General features: G+C 42.7%; 1 protein-coding gene across 17 annotated transcripts in view; it reads left to right on the top strand.

Annotated features, from left to right (window-relative positions):
* LOC134208729 (uncharacterized) overlaps positions 1-12,860 on the top strand; it is a 580,250-nt gene that overhangs the window by 536,783 nt on the left and 30,607 nt on the right. For all 17 annotated transcript variants that reach the window (XM_062684572.1, XM_062684587.1, XM_062684586.1 and 14 more), the window contains one exon: positions 5,845-5,908. In XM_062684572.1, coding sequence (XP_062540556.1) covers positions 5,845-5,908 — 64 coding nt within the window. The remainder of the gene's footprint in view (positions 1-5,844; positions 5,909-12,860) is intronic.

Here is a 12,860-nt window from a genome sequence, read left to right as displayed (position 1 = left end):
CCAAAAGCCGATTTGAACAAAAACTGATTGAGCACAAGCCGGTTAAAGTTTGTATGAAAGCTAGTATGAGAAACTAAACCTTTCATTACACTGGCTACAGTGCCTCTCCTCCAAACACTGGCGAAAAGAGAACCCACATAGCTGAATGAAAACCGCACCTTGGGAAAGATCCATTGATTACGTAACGCGAAAACAGCATTTTATACCCCGCTCACTCCCCTGTCACACTGTTTGTATCTGCTCCTGGTGCGATAGATATCACAGACAAATTCTGGCTATTTTGTTGAATTACATGTTTCACTGATGCTTTCTGAGAAGCCTAATTATCATGCTAAAGGATTCGCAACCTCGATTAGAATCGAATCCCAACTAACGAAACGACAATCCAATATGCATTGTCTGTGGAGTCCTGTGTACTGTAAGCCCCTATTCAAACCAGCCCAAACCATCCAGAATATGAAACATAATCGACTGATCGTGGCGGAGCAAAATAATTTTTGAGCCACCCTAAATATTAGTTCGCCGCTGTCCGTCCCGGTGTTTACATTGCTCCGCGATCCGTTTTTAGTGTTTTTTTTTCGGTCAAAAATAGCAGTTTTTATTATGTTTTCGCTTCAAACAAGTGACTGATTTCAAAAAGTGATGTTTAATTTGCATTCCATCAACATTTCGGGCTGCTCATGTGCGGAAAAGTGAGTAAAAACTTGAGAAGAAGTGAAGTGCAGTGATAAGCCCACCAAATCGCGAACGGCTATTAAATTGGCATGAAACTGCTGATTTATGCTAAAACTCGTGCCGAAATGCATAGGACTCTTTGAAGAAACATGTTCATTATCATGGGAAGTAAATTAATATGCTGTGAGCAGGTTAGTAATTTGAATATCAAACTTTTGTTCGCTGCTGTTCGATGCATTCGAATGTTGGTGGGAGAGGAGTCCGGGAGGTGTGGTATTGACCCGTGGAAGGTCCGGTGCCATATTGACTGCCATTGTGGTACTCTTCCAACTATGCCCTTAAGCGTGTTGGTAAACACCGCTTATGAGTTGAGCGAAGGTCGAGAAATTAGCCCTATATGCATTATAATAACAACATTCTTCTAAATACCACTCGCGCCTCAAAAACGGATGCCATTAGCGAAGGCCAAATGAAACTGCCTAGCGACAATAAGTGAGAAATTTCAGCAAAGTGTTCCCTGGAAATAAGTCAATCCAATCTGGTCATTGATGTACATAGGCAAAGACATTTAAGGATTTTCTTAAAAAAACTTTATTAATTTTCCTCGGCACACTACGGAATTGGAACGGAAATTTTTTCGGAATTTCTACGGAAAACTCTAAGAAACTTTCATGGGAAATTGGAAGAAACTTTTATGGGAAATTGTACGGAATTTCCATAGGAATTTGCGAAGAATTTCAATGGAGAATTGTAAAGAGTTTCCATGAGAAATTGTAAGGAACTTTCTTGGGAAACTGTAAAGGAAGGAATTTCTGTAGAATCTTTCGGAGGATTTCCTGGAGGAGTTTGTACAATCCCATTGAATTCCACCACTTAATTGTATCTTGACAGATACGTATTTCGACCTCAACAGTAAGGCCGTCTTCAGTGTCTCGTACTTGATTCGACTCGAATCGAATCAATGAGGATTTTTATTGAACCGTTAATGCCCAAAAACTCACTTTATGAATAATTTGGAAGACTCAAAATCCCATGTCTAAATAAATCTAGGAAATTATCATATCCAATTTTATGTAAATGATCCGGATCAATTGTGTGTTGCTCAGCGGTTTTGATTGTGGTCAGCGATTTAGTACAATCCGGACCATATTTAGCACAAAGCGAAAACTCGAAACTCGAAAAAACGCAATCCGGATCGGATACATTGTGCGCCGGCATTTAGCTAGAACAATTACGGGAATTTGTTGCGTGTCGACTAGGTGAACTGATCAAACAACAGACCGAAGCTCTGATCTGTGGTATACATAAAATTTATCGTTCAGTTCGGTTTGGATGAAGAGAGTTCAAAGAACTCGGCAATCATGTGCTTGAGATCTCAGTACTAGTCATTGTTGATAAGCCATCATGCTGATTTGATATTGGCCGACAACTCGTCAGTTGAGATCTTAAACTCCTTCAAAAATTGTTAGAAATTAGATTAAAGTTGTATGTATGCTCGTTTGCGTTAGCTGCATGTGAAATAACGATATATTTATGGAGATTACTGAGATGAAGGAAATACAATCATATCTCTATCGGCGGTTCGGCAGATCAGTTCCAGGGTATTGCTGCTGATGATCTCCTGGATCGCTTGGATGAAGGGGAGTCGGTTCGAAGCGGAGGGCAAGGCGGAAAGCACACTTGCCGAGTCAGTTACGATTAGTAATGGTTCGCTGCACGGCTGGGAAACAGCTTGGAAAATTGCGGCCGCCTCCGCCGAGAAAACGGAGCATGTGTTGGGCAGCCTGTGGGATTGGGATGAGCCGTCGCTGGAATCGACTCCAATTCCCACTTTTCCGGCGGCTCTGGAACCGTCAGTGAACCTAATGATGTGCGTTCGGTACTTGTCGTTGATGCGTTGGTTGAAGAGGCCTTGAGCCAGCTGCCGATTGGGGGCCCTACGCAGCTGGGCCTTTAGGAAGGTGTCGATTTTCGGGGGCCTGGCAGCCCAGTCCCTAGGACCGAGGCGATGCAGTCCGGCGACTTTGGGGAGTGGTTGTTGGGTGGTGCGATGAAATAGATCGTCGGCCCTACTGAGGAGGTTGCAGGTGCTGCTGGAAGCCTTGGTTTTTTCCAGATATCCGACTGTTCCTAGTGCGGCGGCGAATTTGTACCGGAACGGAAGCACTCCGGCTTCGGCACACGCGATGTCCGCTGGTGTGGATGGGAGCAGGCCCGAAACGGTTCTGACCGCACGGTTGTATATCAGGGCCAGAGATAGTATGACTTGGTCCGAGTTGAGCGATGTGGCTTCGATGCCGTACAACAGGCGGCTGGTAACGATGGCGTTCGCCACCTGAAGCCGCACTGCTCGCTCCTGGCTTTGCACGCTTCCCGGGTCTTCTTACAGTGTTCACCGAAGGTGAGGCGGCGGTCCACCGTAACACCCAGGATCTTGATGGCGTTCTTCGTCGGGATGGGGGAGCCGTTGAGGTTGATATTCTTGAGTCGGTGGCCGGAACCGCAGATGTGCGTGCGCACGCACTTGGTGGCCGACATTGTGAAGCCAGCGGATTGGCACCACCTGGACACGCAGCTGACGGCCGCCTGGAGTTTCCTCCTGATTGCCTTGACGTGCTTTCCTACTGCGAGGATGTCGTCGGCGTAGACCAGAATGAAGATATCCTTCGGCAGGTTGGCAAAAACATCCTCCATTGCCACCAGGAACAGGGTGACGGCTATAACGGAACCTTGGGGTACACCGGTTTCCTCCTTCACGGTCTTTGAAGACTGGTTCCCGAGTAAAACTCGGAAGGAACGATCCAGTAAATAGTTTTTAACGAAGTGGAGGAGGTTGCCGGTGACACCCCAGAGGGCCAGCTTTTTCAGCACACCGGGGGTCCAAGCCCGGCTGTATACTGATGATATGTCCAGTGAAGCTAGCTCGGTATGCTTACCCTGTATCCTGGCGTCCTCCAGTATCTGGCTCAGGGAAGCGAGATGGGTACTTGTGCCACGCCCGGACCGGAAAGCGTGCTGCCGGTCGTCCAGCCGGCCAGTGGCTTCCAGATGTTGCGTCAGTCTCCGGTTGACCATCCGCTCCATTATTTTGGACCCGACGTTGGTAAGCGCGATGGGGCGGTAGCTTCCGGCTTCGTTTGCCGGACCTTGGTGCTTCGGGATGGGGACGACGAAGCTGGCTTTCCACTCGGAGGGAAGCGTACCGTTCGACCACTCCTTGCTAATGGCCTCCAGGACAATCATATCTGAAATCCACCGACCTGGTCATGATGGTTTTTGAATTGTTGATACTGTCTGGAAAGAACATTAAACTGAAAGATCGAACCTGAAATTGAATTTAATTTGTTTTGTTTTATTCTATTACTTGATGATGATGAGTATCATCATCATCATCAAGTAATAGAATAAAACAAAACAAATTAAATTCGATTGTAGCAAGGCACCTGCCGATAGTACTGACCATATCTGGCAAACGATTTGATCATGATTATATTATTGTTTATTGAAGGGCCAAAAATGGGTGGGGTGGTTCCATAAGCAGATACACTTATGCGAATCCACGGGATGAATAGAACATTAAACTGAAAGATCAAACCTGAAATTTTTTTAATGTCTTTTTTAGCGAGACTTTCAGCCCAAGGCTGGCTCGTATCGTGCCTGAAATTAAATTAAACTTGTTTTGTTTTATTCTTTTAGATGATGCACCTTAATTATTACATAGGGGAACTGTTCCAATCTCCATCTCACTGTACATAGGGGAAGAGGCCCCAAAACGCCCCCCCGATGCAAAACGCCTTTTGTGGTTTGCTTCATATTTACCGTTATTAAGATGTCCGTAACAGAACTAGATCTAAAATTATGTAGGATAGGCGAAAAAAGTTTCAAAATAGTGCATGGGAAGGTCGGAAAAACCGAAAATTTCCACATTTTGAAGAAACATCTAACATTTTGGCGAGGCAAAACGCCCTACTGGCAATAACCTACAAAGTACTTGCGTCTCCACGGACTATCCATACCAGAATGCTGATTCGCCGACGCGTGGTACTTTGTTCCCTAGGAGCTGCCAGCTAAAAGGCGTTTTGCCTCATTTTGAAATGTGAATATTTTCAATATGATTGAGAATTTTGACAATTTTTGAATCGCATCAATTAGCTATCTTGTTTAACTGTTGCATAATGTAAAAAATACCCATGAATAGCGTTACAAATAAGACAATAGAGCAGTGTTTGCTTAGCTAGGGCATATTGCCCCCCCTTCCCCTATATCCATCTCATCGCTAAACAAAGAAATACGGCACCAAATTCGTCGATTCTTTTTGTCACCATGCGTGCTCACTGCTGAAAAAAATCACAAAAATAATATACAAATCAAATTCCTTTCCATTGCTTTGTTTTTGATGGGATGGAAATAGGAGCTATGAGATGAAGTGGCAAACCGTTCCCCTACCATTTTTTTTCTTTCGAATTCAACATGATTTGTCAACTTAGTTTTCGTACTTCAATGTTTACTCATAGTCTTATTAATTCAATCCAATTACTCATTTATTCTCTCACTTTCGATCAATTCCTCCTACTGACTGCTGACTGCAGACCGCACTGTTTCTACCTACCGAGCTGGCCCGAAGGCTCGAGTCTGATAGCGAAACAAATGCAGAGTCAAGCATTATTCATTTCTCACCTTCCAATCCAAACAAAAATGGATAGATCTATCACCTCATTCCACAAACGTAAACAAAGCCTCGAACCATAACCGGATGGAGACGCACGGTTGCCCATCGGGAAAACAATCGTCATCGCTACGTTGCGTTGTGGACCTTTGCGCTTGGATCTGACGTGGTTTTGGTTCATTTTGTTGCATGGGCAACCATAACGAGAAGCAACTCCCGAGTTTTTGGGGCCGATCCTCGCTCGCGGGGGAAATCAAAATCAAATTCAATCCCATTCCTTGCGCGCTTGGTGAAAGGTTATAGGATAAGTATTCCCCGCGGAATGAATTAAATTGTAACAAAGTTGGGTTCCTTGAATAAATAAACTTATTTCGGCCTCACACGGTTACTATAATAAGTTTTTTCTTCTCTTTTCTTCCCCACTCAATCCATCTTGTGATTCGACGAAATAATCGGAATGATACAACGAACCCGCTCCAACATCATCATAATCATCATCGCAGTGTGTATTTCGATCCATACCTGGCGGCAGCAGCGGCATCAGCGGACCAGCAATATCGCCTGCAGGTAAGTGTAACGGTTCTAGCGAGCCACCACAGATGTAACTGTAGATAGATAGATAAATATTGTTTGCTTACCAAAGCGCCCCTATAATGACAATGGGCGATATTGATAACCGTTCCCGGGAGATACACAAAGGGGGAAAGCGAACTAATAAAGCTGTCAAGTTGTGCTTAACGGGCTACTGTCATGTCGACGTCCGCAGGTTTCTCTGTTCGACGGGTGCCGGCCGGTTAAACGTTGCTGAGCAGTGAGCGGTGAGCACATCAGCAAACAGCAGCACGTTCAGTAATGTGATCGAAGAAAAGGCTTTATTCCAAATTACGTATGATTGGTCAGCAAAGGGAGTGAAGTCTATTGTCGTGGAGACGCATGATGTTTTGTTACGAAGATTAGGAGCCAAATTGGAACTAAATCGATTTAAGTTCCAAGAAGTTTTATTACTTTATTTTTCCATTATCTTTTAGGTGTGGACAATCATATTCTCGTCAGTTTCAAGTGAAAATTGGTTATCAACAAGACTGTCAGCGAACAGTAAGTGTGAGGTTAAAAAAACATCACTAATCTCAGTTCGCTTCATTCGGCTGTAGATTGTGGAATTTGACGGAAAGCTGCGCTGGTGTGTCAGATTTGAAATGTCAAGAATGTCGCTCCAAATGTATGTAATATCTAAATCACTAATCTATTCTGAAATAATAAGATTGATTCGACTACTAACTGTAATCGTTCCATTCCTACCTCATTTAATTTGACCATGTAAAACATTAATTTATCTTATCGCACATGCCGCCGACCCATTTCCAGAACAGAAACATTTTGTAAAACCCTCCGAATTAGAAAAAAATCCCTAGTCTGCGTTAACGTTACCCGCGGTTCTTATTTGCCACCTGTCTGATGGTGAAGCTTATCCATTCCCAGAAACAATGGTGATACTAAATATACGACATCGTCGGTTGTGAGTTCACAGAAACCAAAACTGATGGCCGACCCTCTGGATTAGAAGCCTCTCCTTCGAGGAATCGTCAACAAGCCACACATCAAACAAAAGCTTTTTGTGTGCTTCCTCCGAAATTGGTTTCGATTGTTGTTGTAGGAGCGACAACGTGCGCTGAGCTGCCGCCCTACTGTTAGGTTCGGGAGCATATCGTGCATGATATCAGGTACCGCGCTCTCGCGGAGGACATCCAAAAGAGTTATCACGCGGAAGCTGCTGCATTGATTAATAGCTCGAACCTCGATACAGCCCAAATCCCGGAATAGAGCTGCTGGAAAGGATTCTCCGTCACCAGTTGCCGGGATACGGAAGTTCGGTGGCATTTTCGCACTCGCCCACTCGCTTTGGATAGGACAAAACGCAATGATTGTAATCAACCGTCGAGTCGCCCCGGACAATGGACAATCTATGGTCTATGCTCGTGGTTGCTCGTTGCGTAGATTCAATTACGATGTAGGATGAAAATTGTTGGCAAATTGAAAGCACGGCCAACGCTTTGTGTCACTGAGCGGCTTCCATATCTCGGGCCCTTGCTTCCCGGGAAGAGAAATCATAGAAATGCATGCGGATTTAAAGTGGCGTGTGTGATGAAGAGTTCGTTCTGATGGAAATCTTTGCTCAACGTACGATGCGGTTTTGTGATTAATTAATTCCGTTGATTTGATTTTGCGGGAGCCGATTCGGTGGTTTTCTGTGGAAAGCAGTCGCGGTTCTCATTTGAATAACTTGTGTGTCGATATAGAACCAACAACATTGGTATGTTTGTGGAAATTCAGCTTGATTAACCAGCACATAATTGAATTGCTTTTAATTAAGGTTGAGCAATATTGTATGGCTTAACTTTGCAGTCACCATTACGAATTGATTTTTGGGCTAGATTGTGTGGTGGTGTCTAGAAACGTATGTTGATGTTTAGGGGAAGAGGCCCCAAAACGCCCCCCCGATGCAAAACGCCTTTTGTGGTTTCCCTCATATTTACTGTCATTAAGATGTCCGTAACAAAACTAGATCGAAAATTATGTAGGATAGGCGAAGAAAGTTTCAAAAAAGTGCATGGGAAGGTCGGAAAAACCGAAAATTTCCACATTTTGAAGAAACATCTAACATTTTGGCGAGGCAAAACGCCCTACTGGCAATAACCTACAAAGTACTTGCGTCTCCACGGACTATCCATACTAGAATGCTGATTCGCCGACGCGTGGTACTTTGTTCCCTAGGAGCTGCCAGCTAAAAGGCGTTTTGCCTCATGAGTTTTCCGGCAACAGAATATCACCACTTTTTTGAAATGTGAATATTATCAATATGATTGAGATTTTTGACAATTTTTAAATGGCATCAACTAGCTATCTTGTTTAACTGATGCATAATGTAAAAATACCCATGAATAGCGTTACAAATAAGACAATAGAGCAGTGTTTGCTTAGCTAGGGCATATTGCCCCCCCTTCCCCTAAGACAACCCATAAGTCATTTGGAAACCATTATGACTCTCTTTTGTAATTTTCGTTTAACGAAATATTTTGTGTTCGACGTAACATTACCACCAACAATATCAGATATTTTCCCACATAATAACCAGATATGTTACCACCTGTTACTCAACTATCACCTGGCTCAATCTTTCCATCTACTTCGCCATCAATCCTCATGTTTTCGTGACCTTCTGCACGGGTAACTCACCATTAGTGTCGATTTCTGTCACCATCACTCCTCCGGTCGGGCTAAGGCGCGATATCATTTTCCCACTTAGGGCAAACTATTTCCACCACCCTCAACTATCGACACACCCAGTAGTCAATCGAGAATCTCTTCAAGCTGCTGTCAGACCGTCATAATAAAGCAATCACTTCAACCAATCAAACTGTCATAAAACCCCGTATTTACACGGCAGCGATTATGGGCCCTGTGCGACCCTCCTTTACCGCAGCAATTGACGCAGTGTCGTCCCGAAGGACATCGAAATATGAATATGCTCTACTTCACCCCCCTAACAGAACTCGGTAACAGCTAGCTCCCACGGTATTTGAATATCGGAGCTGCTCGACAAATAGTTTACATGAGAAGTGTTTCGTGCGTTCAATCGCTTTGAACTTTACCGCGGGGCTGCACGGAAGCACGGAGGAACTCAACATATCAAATTGTCAGTATGACACCTTCCACCGATCGACAACCGTTTGATTTGTTGTTATAACGATGCGACGGCACACAACCTCACCCCGCGTGCCAAGTCCAATTTAGGGATGTCCGTCCCCCTTGGCTTGATAACTTTATTTTTGTTGTCACCCGTTCTTTGTTCGATCGCTTAGGTTTGGCACCAAGGATGGTATGGGTGACATCGAAAAAAAAAAAACTTGGAACTTGTGTTTTCGACCATAACCGAGTTAGCGAGCAGCCATGGTGAAGAAAACTATCGAAAGCTTTGAGGGTTGAATGAAAGGATAATTGTAGCTAGGAGGACTCACGAAGGCGGGTCGGGTGGAGGTGTCGAGGACTAACTAACTAATCAAATAAAAATGGTGTGTCCCCCTGTTTTCGGTGCTCGACAGACGGTCTAGCTCGTGAACATACTTCTAGACAGCAGCAACTAAATAAACAGAAGTTTTTATGTTATCAACAGGAGGTGGAATATTTTCCCTAATTTAATAACTTATCGTGGGCGGAATTTGTCTTTTATTGCTAATTCTAACACAATTTTTATGAGGGTTGTGGAAGGGTGACTCTGACGTGATTTTCTGTCACATTTAGGGGAAAATAGGCTCGTTAAAAGAGGTTTATGGCTGCACTTATGGAATTCAGCCTTTTCTGTTATAAACTCTAGCTGACCTACTGATAAAAGCATGCTATTTCGAAAACAGCAAACGCGTTAGAATCTAAAAAAAATATAAAAATTATTAGTAGTTATTTAGAAAAAATGCATATTTCTCCACGTCAACAAAAGTAAAACCCTTTTCAGTACGTGTAGCCTTCAATCAGTTTCTAATCGGAAGTGTACCACTGAGAAGGGTTGTACATTCGGGTTGATGAAATCATCCGCATCAGCGACTACTGACTGTCTGCTGAATCTTGCTCTTCAGTCGCTTTCAATCGTTCAGCGTGGTTGGCGATTTCTGGATAAAAAACGTTCCATTCGATCTCAGCTATTTCCCATGAGAAGTGCTGCACATTCGGTTTTGATGCTCTATACAGTATCTATTATGGCTTTGTCAGTTCTTCGTATCGTTGTCAAAAAACAATCATTTTGATGTTCTTTCTTCAATGATAATATGGCACAACGCACCTACAGTCCAATTGCTATAATCATGTACTTGGTTGAGGGGCCCTCCTTTGCCGTGCGGTAAGACGCGCGGCTACAAAGCAAGACCATGCTGAGGGTGGCTGGGTTCGATTCCCGGTGCCGGTCTAGGCAATTTTCGGATTGGAAATTGTCTCGACTTCCCTGGGCATAAAAGTATCATCGTGTTGGCCTCATGATATACGAATGCAAAAATGGTAACTTGGCTTAGAAACCTCGCAGTTAATAACTGTGGAAGTGCTTAATGAACACTAAGCTGCGAGGCGGCTCTGTCCCAGTGTGGGGATGTAATGCCAATAAGAAGGAAGAAGGAATTTACTTGGTTGAGGCTATCCAGCTTTTTACGCTAGCCATAAATAGACTGTGGCAGAGCTTTTTTGACACTAGCTGTGGACAGTTTTTATGGGTCAAATCTAGTAACCCAAGTTTTGTTCCAAACAATTTACCTGCCAAAAAATCTCAATTTGTTTACTTTGACATTTTAAACTGTAACATTTTTTTTTTGCGTATTTCAACCTTTTATTCTATTTCAGGTTGATGAATTGAAAAAAAAAAGTTGGATACAATTCATGCAAAAAGTTACTATAGACTTGATTAATCCGGCTAGTCATGTATTAGCGTCAAATTTATGTATGGGAACCAGAACGACAATTAGAAAAATTGTGTGGAACGGGCAAGTATAAAGAAAAAGATTGATGGGATCAATGAGCTTCTCGGAAAAGGAGGAGATTAATAAGGTGCGAAATTCTATTCGTCTATGCTTGCATGTCACCCAAGCTGTTTTTGAGTTCTGGCTGATGAACTTCTTGAGCTTCCTGCCAGATTTTAGTTAGCAGATAGGTAAACAGGTGGATAACGGGCAATCCAGCATCGGACAAACGAATATCATGCGGTAAAAAACCGGGCTGGCGGTCCACGAGCACTCATTCCGAGTCAAGCGGTCAATGGGCCTAGTAGCGTTTCGGGGCAATGATCCATTGGTTGATAGGCAGGCAGTGAACTTACAGACGATTGGTTTTCTAAATGGAAGGTTCTCTGGCTGATCGATGTTTTACGTGTCGCAATTTGAACACCGCGCTTGCCGATCATTGTCTCGATTGCCTCGAGACATTCACTGGTTGCAGTAGAGATTATGCTTTTCCACTTATAACTACTACCTATCCACACTTCGCTATCCTGGTAACTTTTTAGAAGCAATTTCAAGGTTCAATTATTGCTTTATCCATACGATTTCTCCCAATGAAGTCATAGACAATCGACGATGTCCTTTGTTATAAGAAAAAATATTCTACCAAGTAAAACTACAAACCACACAAATACCAGAGTAGCCAAATTTTTATTATCGGTGTTTCACAAATTACGTAAAGCTAAATTAGACGATTTTGGACCCCACCCTTCTCCTCGTAATACTTTTTGTATGAAAAGTTTATTTTTAAGTATGGATTGTAACGCTCGGCCTCCCCCAACAGTGTTACGTAATTTGTGAAAGACCGCTAATTCCAACGAAATTCAGTTGAAGGTTCACTATGTCGATAACAATAAGATTCGGTAATACAAGGGGCTTTGAAAAGGAATATACTCCTTGCTTTGGGCCAAATTAGGATACAGATAATGCGTCTTCGGCGTGTTGAAGCTGCAGGCTTATAAATGCTTAAAAAACAACCTGAAATAAATAATAAAACGTTATTGAATAGACACAAATAAAATTAAAGTGAATTATGCGAATTCCGTCTTGGAACAAAACAAAAATATTTGGCATGAAAAACATTCAGCAGGCTACCTAGGCAACTAGGATTTCGCTATAATCTGTACACAGCATGTGTCAATATTTAATTACCATAGTTGATCCGTGGCTATAATAAAAAGCTGGATTAATGAGAACAAAATGCAACAGAAACCCAAAAACGTTGCCAGTAAAAGTGGTACATGTACATTAATAAAATTATTTTAAACGTCAGTAAACCATCTTGAAATTCAAAAGAAGGTTAAAACCTGTTGCGGAAACATCCATGCGTTGTCCAATTTTCTTTTCAATAGCCTGATTTTAGTGGGTAGAAGTGTACATGTACCACTTTTCCCGGCAACGAAATTGCCATTGTGATATATACCAGAAATTAAAAAGTGCATATCTCTAGATTTAGTTGTTAAAAATCACTTTTTTGTTATTCCCTTAATAGATCTTTGCTAACAGACTTTGCTGGTGTAATAAACACAACATCGACAAAAATGGTTTATGTACCACTTTTGCTGGCACCGGTTCAATTGTCGAAATTATCCCAGGAGAACCGTTGAAATTTCCACATGAATATTGTAGAAATGTCCTAGGGAAATTCGTCGAAATTAACACAGAATATTCGACGGAGTTTCCACTGGAATATTTACGATAGTTTTAAAAAATGTCATCAATCGACATAAATAAAAGGCAGCCCTTACGTTGTACCATTAAATGTGCAAATCGATTGTTCGAGTCGACGACCCGCTCAAATGTCAAAATCCATCAGGTGAGTGAATTCGATGAACCGCTGCACAGGTCTATAGTGCTTCCGTTTATCATCAAACTTAATGCCACAAATGATTAAATCAATCAAAATTTGACTAAACAAAATTAGCTCGAAACTGTAACCACTCCCTCACCCTTCGTCCATCAACATTAGGGTGTCCCAAAAAAAATCG

Source organism: Armigeres subalbatus, chromosome 2 (assembly GCF_024139115.2).
Source record: "Armigeres subalbatus isolate Guangzhou_Male chromosome 2, GZ_Asu_2, whole genome shotgun sequence".
Classification (NCBI taxonomy): Eukaryota; Metazoa; Arthropoda; class Insecta; order Diptera; family Culicidae; genus Armigeres; species Armigeres subalbatus.
The sequence above is the reverse complement of the archived record's forward strand: the minus strand, read 5'-3'. Positions and strand labels throughout refer to the sequence as shown.